The sequence below is a fragment of the Coregonus lavaretus genome, assembly GCF_964263955.1.
Source record: "Coregonus lavaretus genome assembly, chromosome: 5".
In the NCBI taxonomy this organism is placed as follows: Eukaryota; Metazoa; Chordata; class Actinopteri; order Salmoniformes; family Salmonidae; genus Coregonus; species Coregonus lavaretus.
Genome location: NC_139992.1, coordinates 47,428,048 through 47,447,518, shown reverse-complemented (window position 1 = coordinate 47,447,518; position 19,471 = coordinate 47,428,048). Strand labels below are relative to the sequence as shown.

The following is a 19,471-nucleotide window of genomic DNA, read 5'->3' as shown; positions in this document are numbered from 1 at the left end:
ATAACCTCTACAACAAAAACAATCCAGCAGCGACATATCGGGTCAACGACACATATCCTTGTATCAAGTCAAACTAACTGTACTGTGACAAAGTGAAAGTATGTCACTCAATGTCCTGTGTGCGTCTGTCTTTTAGGTCACTTCACAGGAGAGCGAGCCAACGTGCCCTAGGGGGCTCGGAGAATGGAGGACAGTATGTGATCGGTGCCTAACTAACCGCTCCGCTTCACTGTCGGCAACATGCTTCGTCTTCGCCGGATGATGGCTTTGTGCTTAAGGTGCTCTCTCCTCGCCATTCTTCTCCACACGACGGTGTTTGCGGACAAAGAGGAGGATCTTACGAAGCCGACAGGACCGCCTGCCAGTAAGGGATGGTCCTATTGGCCAGTCACAGGCTTGGGGATGAGCTGGTCCTTGCCAAAGCAGCCCAGCTTGTCCATGTTCCCATCACTCCCGGCGGCGCCGTCGATTCCGTTTTCTTCGCTCAACCTGTGGGGAGGGAAGTCACAGATTAAGAATGAAGGGCCCCAAAGGACCACACCAACAGAGGGACCAACAAAGGGACCGTCAAAGGGACTGATTAAGCCCAAGAGAAGGATGGACAACCCAACAGAGAGACCAACAGAGAGACCAACAGAGGGACGAATGAAGCCTGAGAATTCACAGGGACGTTCAGGGTTTGGGGTGGAGAGTATTTCTAAAACCCCTCAATCCTCCACCATCACCTCTTGGACTGAAAATCACCCCACCTCGACTGAGATAAGAACGGTAACAAACTCACAGACAGTCACTCCTAACAAGAGCACACAAATAAACACCAAAGATATCTTAGATTCTATAACCGCTGTCTTAGATTCCATATCCTCTATTTCTATGTCACAGGGCGTTGATATATTCTCCGATAGTCTCACCAGCACAAACACACTGCCACAGACAATAACACACACACACATGTCACCAGAAACGGCCCAAATACCAAAGGACAGTTGGAGTGTCACCACTAAACCTTTCCCCAAGGAAACAAAGATCCAAGATGAACTAGTTTCCAAGAGTGACCCTCTCACAACCTCTGTCCCACTCCTGACGTCCCCACAAACCACAGTCCCCACAACCCTGGTCACAACTCCACCAAGGATCACCGTCAATCCAACACAGGTGGAGACCACACTGACCAGACAACCCTTTGACTCTGGCACCCCACCCACGTCCCCTCAAACCAGGGTCACCACAAGACGGCTGGCCTCGACCGTAAGCACCGACATTGGAACTAAAGAGGCCACGGTCACCGAAACTCAGAATTCACCAGACCTGGGTTTTTCTGAGGCCAAAGCCGGGCCTGTGGAGGAACGACCGGGAGCGAACACCACCACGAGAATAGAGGATGGAGCAGAGGATAGAACACCAAGCACAACTCAAAGCCTAAGGGTTAACTCACCAACACCAGGAGGTAAGTCTCCAACACATCAATAGACATATTGATTTAGTATTAGTGATGGCAGGCTAAATGACACTCAATGGATGTGATCAATCATTCAAGCCAAATGTGGGTCTTCGGTCTTTTCAAGAAAAAGGCGGCAGGCAGTGAATGATGGATGGCATCTCTGAAATGGTAGTCATGGGTTTGAAGTCGACACAAACTCATCTTTAGCTAATATAGCCCAAGACCTAGTTGAAATACTTGCATCTCTATTCTTCTCCTAATCACTTGGTGAAACCAATGTAGTGGAAACCACACTGTCCCCTACCCTATCATGTCCCTATCATACATGACCACTCCAAGGATGGAAGGAAAGACGCAATTCCACCGCATTAGAACAGACCCTAAAAATGATGCAGTGGTTGTTTTATTTTTATAAACAGACAATATTGGAACGCTCCACTGTGCCTGAAGGGGAGGGGGAGGAGAGAGAGGTACTGTAGTGTAAGGGAGGTGGTTAGTATCACTTTCACATGACATTGAGGGAGTACCCGTAGCCTGGCGCCATCCCCCACCACCACTGTAGCGACGCTGGCTCTGTCTGGAGTCTGTATTCATAATGAACCTCAGGAAGCCCCTCCCCCCTGTACAGGCACATAAATCATAGGAGGGTCAAAGGTGAGGTGATACAATGATGAGACGATTATGGCTAACCAGAAGGCAGTGTCACGGGAGAATGGTACAGGGTCCTACTGTATGTTATTGCAAATATCTATTCACTGGAATTTATGCAATTATCATTATTATTACACATTTCTGTCGCTTTCAGCACACCATTACTAACAGCAAACAATGTATGATAATAATAGAGAGCATAAGCATATTGTTGGTGGATAACCCCCGTAACCCCTTTTATGTTGCCACTTTACATGCCATCAATCAGTCCCTACAGGATTCCGCGATTGCAAATGTTTTTGAAAAATCAACAATTCCCTGCATATAATGCAAAGGCTTGCAAATTTGACCAATCACTGCACTATTTTCTGCATAAAACATTTGAATCGTCGCAATATTATCGCATAAAACTGACCCATCGCCGCAGTACAAAAAGAGGGCACGCAATTTCAAACAATCATCGCACATTTACTGCATAATATGGTTCAATCAAGCCACACGTAATAATAATAATATACCATTTTAGCAGACGCTTTTATCCAAAGCGACTTAGTCATGCGTGCATAAATGTTTTGTGTATGGGTGGTCCCGGGGATCGAACCCACTACCTTGGCGTTACAAGCGCCGTGCTCTACCAGCTGAGCTACACGTCAACAAACATTTTCACTCGTCAGCATTTTTTCGCGATAAATTTGACAAAATCATTGCATATTGCATTGCAAAATGTCAGAATTACTTCAGCTAAATCAAATATCTTAGCCCGCAAATATCACAAAAAATCCCAGTGAAAACCTGGAGGGACTGATTATCTTTGATGAACGTACAGATGATTGATAGTGAGAATAATAATAGTTTATTTTGTTATGTTTAGTGCAACACAGCACACTGTGTTGTGTCTGGGCATTAGCAGAACTTTGGAGGATAATCCCCATGGCAGCTTTCGTTTAGTTTGTTACGGTTTGTCTAGGGATAGCTATGGTAGTATGTGGTGTCTTAGGATATTTTTGGTAATGTGTAATATTTGGATCTGTAAGTATTTGTGTTCTTATTTTGAATCAGTATACTGATGCATTGTTTTGCTATATCTAGGTGTCCTCTATGTGAAATACAGCAGTGTGTTGTGTCTAGGGCTGCTGTTCAGTTAGTATTATGACTGTGTTGTGTCTAGGGCTGCTGTTCAGTTAGTATTATGACTGTGTCTAGGGCTGCTGTTCAGTTAGTATTATGACTGTGTTGTGTCTAGGGCTGCTGTTCAGTTAGTATTATGACTGTGTCTAGGGCTGCTGTTCAGTTAGTATTATGACTGTGTCTAGGGCTGCTGTTCAGTTAGTATTATGACTGTGACTAGGGCTGCTGTTCAGTTAGTATTATGACTGTGTTGTGTCTAGGGATGCTGTTCAGTTAGTATTATGACTGTGTCTAGGGCTGCTGTTCAGTTAGTATTATGACTGTGTCTAGGGCTGCTGTTCAGTTAGTATTATGACTGTGTCTAGGGCTGCTGTTCAGTTAGTATTATGACTGTGTTGTGTCTAGGGCTGCTGTTCAGTTAGTATTATGAATGTGTTGTGTCTAGGGCTGCTGTTCAGTTAGTATTATGACTGTGTCTAGGGCTGCTGTTCAGTTAGTATTATGACTGTGTCTAGGGCTGCTGTTCAGTTAGTATTATGACTGTGTCTAGGGCTGCTGTTCAGTTAGTATTATGACTGTCAAAAATGCTGATGTGGATGCGGTGGTGAAGTCAAGCGCAGGACACAGAGGATAAGTCAAGACGACTTTACTTGCAAACTAAATACGCACAAAATAAACGGCCTCCAAACACAAGAGGAGAACAAATACGCGGAGTGCGTAATAAACACGATAAGCCAAATACCGAACCATACATCAAAGACAAGCGGACAATAACATACAAAGGCAAACATAAAACAGGGGAACTTATAGGTGACATAATCAATACAGAATGCGAAACAGGTGTACCAACTAGACATGACAAAACAAACATCGAAAACATCAAGCGGTAGTAGCTAGTACTCCGGGGACGACGAACGCCGAAGCCTGCCCGAGCAAGGAGGAGGAGCAGCCTCGGCGGCATCCGTGACAATGACTGTGTCTAGGGCTGCTGTTCAGTTAGTATTATGACTGTGTTGTGTCTAGGGCTGCTGTTCAGTTAGTATTATGACTGTGTCTAGGGCTACTGTTCAGTTAGTATTATGACTATGTTGTGTCTAGGGCTGCTGTTCAGTTAGTATTATGACTGTGTCTAGGGCTACTGTTCAGTTAGTATTATGACTGTGTTGTGTCTAGGGCTGCTGTTCAGTTAGTATTATGACTATGTTGTGTCTAGGGCTACTGTTCAGTTAGTATTATGACTGTGTTGTGTCTAGGGCTGCTGTTCAGTTAGTATTATGACTGTGTGTCACAGCGATGTGTATGCGGTAGGCGAAGTCAAGAGCAGGACACCGAGCTACTGGCAGAAACTTTACTGGATGCAGTGCAAAATACAAAGTACACAGGCAACCTCAAACAGCGAGGAAATAATAAGACCTGCACACATGGGCAACTGCCGCAAAGACCAAAACAATTACGCACAATACACAATGAGAAACAGAGGGTTATAAAGGGAACACAATAAAACATAATGGGAAACAGGTGTAAACAATAAAGACCAAACAAGACAAACACCAAAACATCGATCGGCAGCAGCTAGTACTCCGGGGACGACGAACACCGAAGCCTGCCCGAGCAAGGAGGAGGAGCAGCCTCGGCTGAATCCGTGACACTGTGTCTAGGGCTGCTGTTCAGTTAGTATTATGACTGTTGTGTCTAGGGCTGCTGTTCAGTTAGTATTATGACTGTGTCTAGGGCTGCTGTTCAGTTAGTATTATGACTGTGTCTAGGGCTGCTGTTCAGTTAGTATTATGACTGTTGTGTCTAGGGCTGCTGTTCAGATAGTATTATGACTGTGTCTAGGGCTGCTGTTCAGTTAGTATTATGACTGTGTTGTGTCTAGGGATGCTGTTCAGTTAGTATTATGACTGTGTTGTGTCTAGGGATGCTGTTCAGTTAGTATTATGAATGTGTTGTGTCTAGGGCTGCTGTTCAGTTAGTATTATGACTGTGTCTAGGGCTGCTGTTCAGTTAGTATTATGACTGTGTTGTGTCTAGGGCTGCTGTTCAGTTAGTATTATGAATGTGTTGTGTCTAGGGATGCTGTTCAGCTAGTATTATGACTGTGTCTAGGGCTGCTGTTCAGTTAGTATTATGACTGTGACTAGGGATGCTGTTCAGCTAGTATTATGACTGTGTTGTGTCTAGGGATGCTGTTTTTTTCTAAGAGTGTAGGGAGGGAGGGAGGGAGGGAATACTCTGTGGCCTGTATCAGTATTCCAACAGCAAACTCAGCGAAACCACCCCCAATCATATGGGACCATACGCTCCTTTCTCCTCGACATCAATTGTTCATGGATGCTAAACATGCTCCTCGTCATTTAGTCTCCCCCTCTCCCTCCATCCATCCACCTCTCCTTCCCTCCTCCTGCAATCTCTTTGCTGCAAACACCATGTCATTGGGGTTGTTGTGGAGGGCTAAAATGTCTCTGTAGGGATGAAGCTCGTGATTATCAAAGCAGGGAGGAAAACTGAGAGGGAGAGAACTCTGCTATTTTGTCCTCCATCCCTTCTGTTTCAGTGCAGAGACATTCTATACATTTGTCTTGTGCAGAATCCTGCAGCGACAAAACAAGCGGACCTCATACGTCGCCAAACACCCCTAGCAGAGATTGAAATGTGAAAAGAGCGCACAACACCCGGTACTATAATACATTATCCTCTATCCCTCGGTTATGGAGGAGAATGTCCACCCATCAAAGCCTTCTGTTTCAGAGAGGTGTATGTAAGGAAAGGCTTTTCACTGTTGGAGACGTGCAAATCACAACCAAATGACTGGGATGAGCTTCCATTGATTCAGAATGCGCTTGTTGTGTCACCTTCGTCCTTGAAGGGTGTGTGTGTGTGTGTGTGTGTGTGTGTGTGTGTGTGTGTGTGTGTGTGGAAGAGAAGCAAACCATACGGTAACACTATCCCTATCTCATCCCTTTCAAAGAAACACTCCAGCTGCAGAGAGCAAAGCAAGGTCACTTATGACAGAAGAGGAGGAAAGAGGAGGAGGGGGTAAGGAAAGGATTGAGTAAAGGAGGAGAAGGGTGGCTGTGGCCAAGGAGGTGTGGGGGATGAAAAATGTGTCTCTTTAAACCCATCATGGCAGTGCTTCAGATCCCCATCTCCACTAATTTTTTCCCAAACAGATTACCCCTCTCCCGTTACCTCTGTCCCTACATTAGCATATTCATCAACACTAATGGGGGGTGGCAAGACTAAACCCATACACATTCCATAACTATCTGCATATGATACAGTGGCACTGTATATACCATACAACACAGCCATAGGACTGTAGCAGAACCCATGTATTTTCAATGGTTGGATTGATTAGTGTTTTTACACACATATATAACTAGATCTATTTTCACATCAACCATGTGACTTGAACCGTGGCTGATTTCATTTAGATGCTCTTAAAAGCACCAATGGCAAATCAGACCGTGGAGGTTAGCCGGGGTCGGAAATGTGGTACAGTATGGTCAATCTCTTCAACCGCAAATACACCACAAACGAAGCGATCCCGAGGTGATTTAACCCGTGTTTTAATAAACTGCCTGGTTTTGCCTGTTTGTGTTTCTACTTTGAAGCACGGCAGGTCGGGGGAAATTACTTGAACCCAGCGGTAGACCCGACATCATCGGCTAACATGCTGCCACCACGTTACCACGGTAACCCTGATTAGCCGTTGCCATCCTGTGCATCGCTAGGCTCGTGTTTGTTAGGGTCTAAAATGTGAATTGAGGGAGTAGACTATTGATCAGGCAAACACACACATCTCTCACACACACATTTCATCACCCAAGGTTACTACTAATACTCAAGTCATTCGTTGAAATATTCATTTAGAGAATGCAATGCAACCCCATTAATATGAGTCTAGACAACTAACCCAATAAGCCTGTGAACAGTGATGCAATATTCTGATTGCATTGAGCAAGAGTGGGGAGGGCAGGAAATTGGAGGATGGGGTATTGTAGCTATATCCAGTTTTAATGAAACCTAATATGACTGTCTGTCTCTCTCCACCCTCCTATCCTACCCGCTTCTATTTCTCCTCATCACTCTAAGCTCTATATATGTGTGTGTGTGTGTGTGTGTGTGTGTGTGTGTGTCCCCAATCATGCAAAGCAGAGGAACTGAGCTAGATCCTTTAAATACTGGAGCTGTGGCGAATCACACCTAGAAATATGCACTTTGACACACACACACACAGAGAGAACTAAGTCAAGAGGGTACACAAACAAGATCTATAAATAATGCTGCCACACATTATATACACACACACACACACACAAACACACAAAGAGACACACACAGACACACGATTCACTCCATTGCCTTGCTATCATTAGGAGAGCTCCTTGGTCTCAGGAGTGGTAGAAGAACTGGCACTGCAGCTATTCTAAACCACAGAAATCTCCTCTAACATTAGAAAGGTCCTCTAACAGTAGGAATCTCCTCTAAGAGTAGGAATCTCCTCTAACAGTAGATATCTCCTCTAACTGTTGGAATCTCCACTAAGAGTAGAAATCTCCTCTAAGAGTAGGAATCTCCTCTAAGAGTGCAGAGAGGGATAAACCTTAGCGCTGCTAGCAAACAGATGGACATTAGAACCTAGAGGCAATCAATGTAAGAACAGATCAGTTCAGGTAAAGGTAATAACTAAGCAGGAAATTATATGGATACAACATGCTATGCTTATAATAATGTAGGCACAGTGTGATATATATTCATCAGGATAAGAAGATAACAGCCCTCAATCCCCCCCCCCCCCCCCCCTCCCCTCCATCTTTCTCTCATTATCCCAAACTTTAGCTGATCACCAGTATAGTATAATATAGTGGTTTATGTAACTTTGTGATGACCAGACAAAATGGTAGCAGCAGTGTGAGTAGTTCTAATAGCCCTGCTCCTCTCTCTCTCCTGCACCAAAACACACAGAGAGAGAGAGAGAGAGAGAGAGAGAGAGAGAGAGAGAGAGAGAGAGAGAGAGAGAGAGAGAGAGAGAGAGAGAGAGATTCTGTGGCTTTAGAATAAGGCAGTCTCTGTTCTGTTCTGTCTGAGTGTTTTGATTTGAGATAAATGGAAAATGTTTGCCGTTGTTTTTCCCTTGTTATATCTGTAAAATGGATTATGTGGCAGAGACATTGATGTCAGGCCGTAACAGGTCAAGATGCATATCCACACACACAGAGGAAAAATACAATGTGATTAGACTACACAGGCCCGACTACTGGACCACGGATGGCTGGCTACGGCTAAACGGATGAGAGAAGGATGCATTTGACATATCTAGGTTAAGAAATCATCCTCCCATTCTGCCATGCCCATCTCTCAACTGCCTTCCAAGACACGCCAGTTCAGGGTTAAACTGTCTCACTTTCTCTCGGCAACCTCGAGATTACAGACAGAGTATTCCCGTAACCTTGAGGATGGGGTGGATCCCGTAGAGACATATTGGTATGAAGAGAGGACACCACAGGATACGTTCATCCTAAATATTATATAAACTAAAAGCATTGTATTTGGGACAAATCATTCACTAAACCTCAACTAAATATTGTAATAAATCATGTGGAAATTGAGCAAGTTGAGGTGACTAAACTGCTCGGAGTAACCCTGGATTGTAAACTGTCATGGTCAAAACATATTGATACAACAGTAGCTAAGATGGGGAGAAGTCTGTCCATAATAAAGCGCTGCTCTACCTTCTTAACAGCACTATCAACAAGGCAGGTCCTACAGGCTCTCGTTTTGTCGCACCTAGACTACTGTTCAGTAGTGTGGTCAGGTGCCACAAAGAGGGACTTAGGAAAATTGCAATTGGCTCAGAACAGGGCAGCACCGCTGGCCCTTGGATGTACACAGTGTCAATCTCTCCTGGCTCAAAGTGGGGGAGAGATTGACTTTATCACTACTTGTATTTGTGAGAGGTATTGACATGTTGAAAGCACTGAGCTGTCTGTTTAAACAACTAGCACACAGCTCAGACACCCATGCATACCCCACAAGACATGTCACCAGAGGTCTCTTCACAGTCCCCAGTCCAGAACAGACTATGGGAGGCACACAGTACTACATAGAACCATGACTACATGGAACTCTATTCCACATCAGGAAACTGATGCAAGCAGTAGAATCAGATTTTCAAAACAGATAAAAATACACATTATGGAACAGCGGGGACTGTGAAGAAACACAAACATAGGCACAGACACATGCATACACACACATGATAACATACGCTCTATACAAACACGTACACATTAATTTTGTGTTGTAGATATGTGGTAGTGGAGTAGGGGCCTGAGGGCACACACTTAGTGTGCTGTGAAATCTGTATGAATGTACTGTAATGTTTTTAGAAATGTATAACTGCCTTAATTTTGCCGGACCCCAGGAAGAGTAGCGGCTGCCTTGGCAGCAGCTAATGGGGATCCATAATAAATACAAATACACATACCAGCAGGAGTCATTACGACAACAACATCAAAGCCACTGATACAGGTAACTGGACCGCTCTTAACATCACACAAACACACAAATAAGATACTGGACACACAAAGATACACACGCACACACACACACACACACCCTTAGAAACACACACACACACACACCCTTAGAAACACACACACTTGAACACACTACATCACAAGCCCTCCAATCACTCCTCACTTACTTACTTCCCCAATCTAGCTCAACACACTGTCAGTTTGAAGAGGAAAGCAGCCTATTAGTGCTACAATCTGGCACACTAGCTGTAATCTGTCGGAGAGCCACAGCAGCCAGGCAGAAACATTTCCCTCAACCCTCTTCCTACAGTCTCTAATTGCCTCCAAAGGGAGGAGACTGTTGGTTGGAATCGTGTTGTTGAACAATTACCAGCCGAAGTCTAGCTAAGTACCTCTCTCCCTCTCTTCGTTTGATTAGTAACAACCCTTTTCAGAAGAACATCCCAGGTAGAGAGGAAGTAATAACATCTGATGGTTGGCCATGAATGATTACAAATTAAGAAGTTAATTTGAAACCCACTTCTCTGCAGCAGATGTAACCCACATTACTGCCCAGAAATAGCAGATCTAGTCAGCCGAATTGTAAAAATAGACTAGTTAAATGTGCTACTGCAGATGACGTGTCACCACACAGGCTCGTGTGTGTGTGTGTGAGAGAGAGAGAGAATTTGCTGCCTCCTTATCATGCAAAACAAATATCATAACAATGGTCAAATTAGTCCATAACATGTTTCTATGTAGGACTGTAGCAGGCTAGGGTCCTATTGATGTAAAGCAGTTTTAGGATCATATCAGATCTTTCCACTAAACCCATTTTGCCACCAAATACAATTCTCTCCTCTTCAATATGCATGACAGCTCATCCAACACTCGTTCTGGCTAAATTGCCTTTCTGAGAATAGCTAAATTGAAAGTGAAGGAAACAGATGAAAGCTAAATGAAGCCTTGGATTTTCCTGACGCAAGGACAACAGGAGACCAATTAGAAAGATGGAGGGGAGGGTGTCGGTAGGAGTTGAGTTCTGCAGTCATGTCAGGTGTCAAGGTTTACACTGGGGTCCTGTGCCAAATAGTCTTCATTTGGTTCCCTTCGTCCTATTTCCTTCATGACTACTGATGTGATCTTTCACCTATCAGTTGATGTGATGAAAATAAATAAAAAGGGGGCATATTAAGAGTATTAAAGGCCCAGTGCAGTCAAAAACGTGATTTTCCTGTGTCGTATTTATACAAGTAACTGCCAAAATAAAGGAAACACTTAAGTAAATGAAGGTTCTGGTGGCTCTCTGGGGTGCATTTTCCCAGCATGGTTTAGATCCACTCAACCTCTTAGAGGGCAAGGTAAACATAAATTAATACACAGCCATTCTGAGTGATCACCTTCAACCTATGGTGAATCATTTATATCCCGATGGGAGTGGTGCCCCCATCCACAGGGCACAAGTGGTCACTGAATGGTTTGATGAGCATGAAAACGATGTAAACCATATGCCATGGCCGTCTCAGTCACCAGATCTCAACCAATTGAACACTTATGGGAGATTCTGCAGCAGCGCCTGAGACAACGTTTTCCACCACCATCAACAAAACACCAAATTATGTAATTTCTCATGGAAGAATGGTGTCGCATCTCTCGAATAGAGTTCCAGACACTTGTAGAATCTATGCCAACTTGCCAAAGCACATTGAAGCTGTTCTGGCGGCTCGTGGTGGTTCCTTTATTTTGGCAGTTACCTATATTTCCACACTATGAGGTTGGAATGATAGTGTGATAATGCTGATAATGCATAATGCTGTTTGACTAGACCGCCTGCAATTTCTGCCTGTTTTGGTGGGATGGAGTTTTGCCCTGCCTGGTGACATGCAATACTAATTTGGGGGGTGCTTATATTTGTCCTGTTACACACAAGTGTGTAATGGAAATGTGTTTCTTGCATATCCCAACTCCCCCTGCGACACCTGCAGGGAGTGGGGTCATCATTGTACAGTGCCCCTGGAGCAATTAGGGTTAAGTGCCTTTCTCAAGGGCACAGCGACAGATTTTTCACCTTGTTGGCTCCAGTACTCGAACCAGCGACCTTTCAGTTACTGGCCCAACACTCTACCCCGAGGCCACCTGCCGCCCATATATCAATAACAAAGAGTTTCCAACCTCTCTGCCAATAACAGCTAGTTTTGATGTTCCATATCCCACCCATAATGCTTAGGCCCCTCACTCAGACTCCCATTGTCCTAGCAAAATTATTGCTAAAGAAATTGCTCATTGCTAAGAAGCAATTTGTTTATTTTTCACCATTTTAATAAAAATAAAAAAACAATATGGTACTTAATTGTTGCCCAGAAATTATTTGATATTGAGATAAAAACAGCTGAGGTAGGAGACATACGTCGCCATAGACCATTTCAATTAGTAAAAGTTTGTCTGACTTAAGCCTGATACTAATCGCGCAACTTCTGTTGAGCTCTGGGAACCTTACAGTATTTCCGCAACTCAGGTATGTTCCCATGATGATTTAATCATACGCACAAAAAAAGTCAACGCTTCGATCCGAGTTGAATCTTCGTCAGGTCATCTTTTTCTTTGATCCGTTCTTCTGCCCTGCACCTGATAAATTGGATTTGCATATTTTTCTATATTTTCTAACTTTACGGTATGCCCATCTACAAACATCTCTGTTCATCTCTGTCCAATCTACTGCAAAGTAGCTTGTTATTGACTATGGTGTCTGCTTCACGTATTATCTAATGGATAAAACAAAGGGCATACACAGAACGTTGGCTGTTGGCATTGAATCCGGGCAGTGACATGACATCCATATGCGGCTGACTAAGCCTGAGGGGGTTTGTCACAGGTGGAATGTAGACTAGGCAGCAACACGCGATGGAACAGACCGGACTTGGCTGTCCGCTTCACACCGCCGGTATTCCAACGGCCGGTATCCAAGCTGGCTGACTGGCTGGACGTTCCGATGGCGATTAATTGACCCGAGCGAGACAGACAGGAACCCTTGGCCCATGTCCAGAAACCCTGGTCATGTTTTCCACTGTGCCCGCCGGGCCAGGCCAGCTAGGGCATCGCCCAGGAAAGTAAACGAACGGGAAGAACGAGCGACTGGCCTGCCACAACATGACCGCCCTCATCAGTAGCAGTCGCCTCGCCTGGCACTTCCTGTTTGTGTTAAACCCCTCCCACATCTCCCACACTGTTTTTTAAAATTAATTTTTATTTAACCTTTATTTAACTAGGCAAGTCAGTTAAGAACAAATTCTTATTTACAATGACGACCTACACCGGCCAAACCCGGACGACGCTGGGCCAATTGTGCGCCGCCCTATGGGACTCCCAATCACGGCCGGTTGTGATACAGCCTGGAATCGAACCAGGGGGTCTGTAGTGACAAAATTACATCATTATTGTTATGACACTGGTTCTCGTCTCTCCTGTAATAATAGTTATCTTCAAAGGGAATATTTTAGTGACAGATATGCAACCTCTTGTCATAACATTATTACAATATAACTACTGTCTGTAGGTGTCATCATCAGGGATGGTTCCAATAAGTTACTGACTCATAGGGGTGGCTGAAAAATAGTGGGCTGAACCAACACTAATATTCTATGGGGGTGCCATGTTAATGCTTTTGGGGAGGGGCACTGATTTGTTATCGGAGTGCCCAGACCCCGGGCGCCAGTGTAATTCTAACCCTGTCAGAACAAATACAATTTAATGTTCATTTCACCCTCCAGACTCATTAGTTGTGTAATAAGCAATGTCAGAGCAGTTAGTGTGCTGATTCACCTCAGTGGATTGAGACGTGTACAAGACTGTCATAACTGCAGAGTCTGCTATATATTCAGCTGAACGGACTCTCATTAAATGTGCAACTGTGCAAAACTTAAAGGGAATTTATCAATAACCATGTTGTGCTAGGCTACACTATATCCTACAGGGGACTGGAGAGATATAGAGAAACATCATGGAACGGTGAGCGGTGGAACCGTTTTAACCGCCTTTCATTTCTGCCCATTAAAGATTCAGCGGGACTAATGAAAAAACCCTGCATCAGGGCAAAAACAAAGCCTCTTAAAACATTGTCAGTCAGTATTTCACCGCATTAGCGCCATGATTAAAGCCACGGTCGCCCGGCTCACAGCTGGCTGTCAGAGGTAAAATAAAAATGGTGATGTTGCGCCGCGAGACAGTTCGCTCACTCAGGTTCATATTTCCCCAAGCTTGACAGTTTCATCATCAACTCACACCGAGATTCAACTCGGGAGTCGGGGGCTGAGCAGGGAATGAAGACTAAATGAGTGCCAAAAGAAGACAATCAGTAGAGAGAGAGAGAGAGAGAGAGAGAGAGAGAGAGAGAGAGAGAGAGAGAGAGAGAGAGAGAGAGACTCTGCAGGACAGCACTGAGGTTTATGTTAAAGCCCCTCTTTAAAAGGATCAGCCACTCGAGTCAGTCTGATAGAACTGTTCAGGAGTCAGTGTTATTGTTAGGGCTTCCTGATTAGAGTGGAGAGGTTCCTTTGGTCGGCTCATGAGAGGCCTGCAAGGCTGATGCGAGGTGGAGAGTGACAACCTTTCTACGACACACACAACCTTTCTACGACACACACACACCATGTTAACAGGAAGCACTCTTGCATTAAACAGGGAGAAAAAGGCGATTGTACCACAGGAGGTTGCTGAGGGGAGGACGGCTCATAATAATGGCTGGAACGGAGCGAAACAATGTGTTTGATGTATTTGATACCATTCTACTGATTCTGCTCCAGCCATTACCATGAGCCCGTCCTCCCCAATTAAGGTGCCACCAACCTCCTGTGGATTATATCTGCTAGGGCTGGGCCTGAATGACTGATGAGGCTGTGTGTGTGTGTGTCTGGATACAAGATGTAATTAGGCCTGTTTCTCTCGGTTCTTTTCACCTCTTCTATAGGAGTGAGGAGAAGCACGGAAATAAATGGGTACCCACTGATCTGTTTGAAGTTCTAGCTGATCTGTTATACTGAAGTGGCATAGATTGAGGATAATGCGTTGTCTAATGGCTATTATGGACGTCATGTATGATGTTGGCTGCCGAAGTCTGTAAAGCTCGTTTTGAAAACGAAGAGCCTAAAACTGTGTGAGGAAAACTGTCGTTGGTGCCCATCTGTGATGCATTTGGCTTGTGTGTAATGGCTCTACTAGGTACACACATCCAAGTCATCTACCATGCATTCATCTTACATGTACCATTTAAAAAGGGACACTCCCAGTCTGTCCGAGCCAAGCCACGAACAGGAATTTCCTCCAACGGTGCACTATATAACATGTAAACACAATCATCATTAGCCATGTTTGTATGGAAACAACAGATGTTCACTGGCTGCTTATGTCATAGAAAGAAGGAAGCAGCTCTGTGGTCTTCTGGCCACACTGATCCCTCTTTTTCTCTTCCACCCTTTCTAGGCCCAGCCCAGTTGGAAGTTGCCTCCTTACAGCTTTTGCCTTTTATATAGGATTAACAGGATAATCATGCTTTCGCAGACTTGGCCGTCAGCCAATCGTTGTCTAGGCTCTGATGTTGAGTAAACGTTGTGTATTCTCATGTGTGCCCGTTTAGAACGGACTCTCTTGGGTGATGCCCTCTGCTGTTGAATTGTATTACTATGCTGTTATAGGAAAACAGCATCTTGAGGACGGATGTGGCTGTGCAGCAGCGTGCTGAATAGATGCTGCTGCGTATGGCATCATTCTATATTCTAAATATATTGTCTGATGGGTTTTCCTAGTTCTATATTAGGGACGGTCAGATGGCCACAGGTGGACTTCACTTCAAACCTCATGATAAATCACTTTTTAGGAAGAGATCAACATTTTATGGAATCAAAATTTAAATTCTCTAGTTTTCCATGTTTTTTCAGGTAACCTTCCTGATCCTGAAGACTGGCTGTCCGACCCAACAGGCAGTGAAGCCACCTACCTCCCAGACTGCAATCAGGAACGTTCAGGAATCTGCAACGTCTCCGACACCTGGGCACTGCCCACCACCTCTGACGTCCTCCCCACCGCCAACACCCCCTCCGCCAACCAATCAAATAACCCCTTCCTGATTCCGGCCCGGCCCATGTTTGTTCCCCTGCACTCTGACTGGAACAGCGCCATGGCCACCTGGGGGTTAGCCTGGGATGCCCACGTGTATGGTCTGGGCTCCATCTTTGCCATGGTGACCCTGGCCTCGGCACTCAACCTGCTGTGCCTGCCCCTGCGCTGCCCTTCCGGCTGTGGCTACTTCGCCCTGGTCAACGTCTTCCTCCTGGCTGCAGGGTGTACCAGGGCTTTCTCTCTCCTCTACGATGCCTACGGCCACCAGTACCGGCTGCCCTCCACCGAGGCCTCCCTGCTGCTCTACGAAGCCCCGTTCCCCTGCCTGACTGCAGCCTTCGGCCTGGTCTTCCTGCTCCTCTCCATGCGCTCCAGGATGCAGCTATCCTACTCTGCCTTCCAGAGGCCCTGTTTCCTGGCCTGTCTGGTGTTGCTGCACTTCGCTGCAGCTTTCGGTCCCGTCGCACTGCTAAGGCTCTACCAGAGAAGGGCGCCCTTCTGCCTTTTCATCTCACTTATCTCCCGGGGAGCGTTTGTGGCACTGGCTTCTTTTCTATCTGCCGCCTATTTTGTGTTCTTCTGCTACGTGCGGGCGGACTCAAAGCACATTTACCACCTGAATAACACCTCGCCCACGCCAGCTGAGCGATACAACCGCTGTCCCTTTGCTGAGAGCAGGGACTGGGACCGTGCGGCTGCGACAGTGTGCCTTTCGGCTCTGTTCTGCCTGGCATGCACTGGGCTGCAGCTGTACGCCATGCTCCACGCTCTGGGGCTGGCCGGAGGGGCAGAGGTCTTCCGCCCCTGGCCTTGGTGGACCTTCCAGCTCAGCTGCAGGGTTTGTGAGGCCGGGGTTTGTCTCACCCTAGCCCTGGTGGTGTCCCAGCCGATCTACTGCTCCGACCACCTTCCCCAGCCTGGAAGCTGCTGGACGGAGCTGCTGGCAATCAAGTCGCCCATTATGCCGGGAACCTACCAGTGGACCCTGAGCCAGCAGGAGAAGCTGGCCATCTGCGACATTGGGCACGGGGAGACTGAGTGCCTGCCCCTCTACACGCTGGTGGATGAAAGGCTAGGTCTGGACCTCCTGTACCACAGCAACCGGGCCTTGGCTTACAGAGACCTGGACCTGAATTTGGATCTGCCTGGCTCCAGCAAGCCCGAGGACAGGGGAGGTGGAGTGGCGTCCGGGGGTTCCTCCTTCACCAGCGACTCCACGGCTGACCTGCGGCCGCCATCGCCCATCAACCTACGCCGTAGTATTGACGAGGCGCTCTTCAGCGAGGACCTCTTTCCCATAAGCATCTTCAGCCCGTCCATAGCTTTTTGCTGTAGTGACCTGTCACTTAACATCCCCTACTCCACGTCCACCCTGCCCAATGGTGGCCAGGTGCTTCGAGCGACCCTCTCAGCCGACCCAGGCCTGTACCGGACGACCTCCTGTGTGGAGATGGTTGCCCCGCCCCCAACCCCTCTACCAAACCACCCCCTGGTGGGCGACACCATCCTGGGTGCTCCACCATCTCCCTCCCTGTCCTCCAACTCCAGCTGCTCTTCCCCAGATCGCTGGAGGGAAAGTTCCTCCTCCTGCTCCCTGTACAGACCCTCCCTAAGGGGGTCCTCTCTGGTCCTCTACTCCAGCCCAGATGGGCACGCCCAACCCCCATCCCTAGGCGGCAGCTCAGGCTGCATCACAGCCTCCAGCCACCAGGGCTCACACCTACAGATACACTATTGCACACTAGGGTCAGCCTCACAGGAGAGTCTTGACCTAGAGTCTGAAGCGGACCGGTCCGTACAAGAGGAGTTCATCAATGTCTGCAGACAGATTGATGCGATGAGCATCTGCAGTGAGACAATTGACCTGTAGGCAGAGCTCTCAACAGTCAAGGGCTAAAGACTGAGGACTGGACTGAAATATTGTGAAGAGGATTTCAAGATGGCGTCGCGTTCTGTAAGGAGCAACAAGCGGTTTGATTAATTAGGCTAGCCTTCATTGTCAAGAAAGGTAAAATAGTGCCAAATGTTTGAGTAAATGAACTGAGAGCGTTTGTTTGAGAATGTTGACGTGGGTCTTTTAATTGCCACAGAATGCCACAAGCCAAGGAGAAATTTTGACTTTTTTTTCACATATGCTATTGGATGATGAAGTTTGATACGTTAATAAAAGTTGTGGGTTTTCCTGTGCATTTCAAGAAGGAAACAGGAAAGCACACTACATTTGTACAAACATTTTGCATTCAAATAAATAATACTGTGATTGAAATAAGCACTTAATAAACAAGACTACTGAAATCTTATTTTAACATTGTCATTTTAGCAGATGCTCTTACCCAGAGACTTACTGTAGTGAGTGCATACATTTTCATACTTTTTTTTCTCCATACTGTTTCCCCGTGGGAATCGAACCCACAGCCTTGCAAGGGCCATGCTCTACCAACTGAGCTACATGGGACTTATAAAACAAACGTACTTAACATTTTCATAGAGTAAGATTGTTATTAAATGCCAAGTTGTTTCAATGCAGTAAAATGTAATTCTGTTTGTGAGCCTCTACATCAAGCATTAAAGATGTTAGAGGTGTGCTTTAAGATCCATCCAATAAAGGAAAGCTTGATTTTAACAAACAGCAACATTGTAGCAGAGCAGCAGTGACCTCTACTGGTAGGATCCCACCGATACAATTGTGCTTTAACTTCCGACTGACACACAGTACATTTGATATGAACCGCTTACTAATTTATTTATGTTAAAACTGTCATTAATTCTTTCCTCAAAACATGATTAAATAAAGAGAAATGTCAACATTTTAGTGTGCATGTTTTGTTTTCACCAAGTCTCAGGTCATGTATAACGTATTTTCTATAGTTACATATGGGGATATTATTTTTGACGATACAGTGCTATGAAAAAGTATTTGCCCCCTTTCTAATTGTCTCTACTTTTGCATATTTGTGATACAGAATGTTATCAGATCTTCAACCAAAACCTAATATTAGATAAAGGGAACATAAATGAACACTTAACAAAACAATTACATATTTATTTCATGAACAAAGTTATGCAACACCCAATTCCCCTGTGTGAAAAAGTAATTGCCCCCTTACACTCATTAACTGGTTGTGCCACCTTTAGCTGCAATGACTCCAACCAAATGCTTCCTGTAGTTGTTGATCAGTCTCTCACGTCGCTGTGGAGGAATTTTGGCCCACTCTTCCATGCAGAACTGCTTTAACTCAGTGACGTGTGGGTTTTCAAGCATGAACTGCTCGTTTCAAGTCCTGCCACAACATCTCAATTGGGATTAGGTCTGGACTTTGACTAGGCCATTCCAAAACTTCAAATTTGTTGCTTTTTAGCAATTTTCATGTAGACTTGATTGTGTGTTTTGGATCATTGTCTTGCTGCATGACCCAGCTGCGCTTCAGCTTCAGCTCACAGACGGATGGTCTGACATTCTCCTGTAGAATTATCTGATACAGAGCAGAATTCATGGTTCCTTCTATTAAGGCAAGTCGTCCAGGTCCTGAGACAGCAAAGCATCCCCAAACCATCACCACCATGCTTGACCTTTGGTATTCTTACTGTGGAGTGCAGAGTTTGGTTTTCACCAGGC

At 45.6% G+C, this 19,471-nt stretch overlaps 1 protein-coding gene across 1 annotated transcript; it reads left to right on the top strand.

The window, feature by feature from the left end:
• Positions 1-240: 240 nt before the first annotated feature.
• On the top strand, positions 241-17,725 carry LOC311129182 (proline-rich transmembrane protein 4-like; the record flags this gene model as incomplete). The annotated part of the gene is made up of 2 exons (XM_084161495.1): positions 241-1,447; positions 15,675-17,725. The coding sequence occupies 2 exons, from the start codon at positions 241-243 to the stop codon at positions 17,723-17,725; spliced, it is 3,258 nt and encodes a 1,085-aa protein (XP_084017621.1).
• Between the last annotated feature and the right edge of the window lie 1,746 nt (positions 17,726-19,471).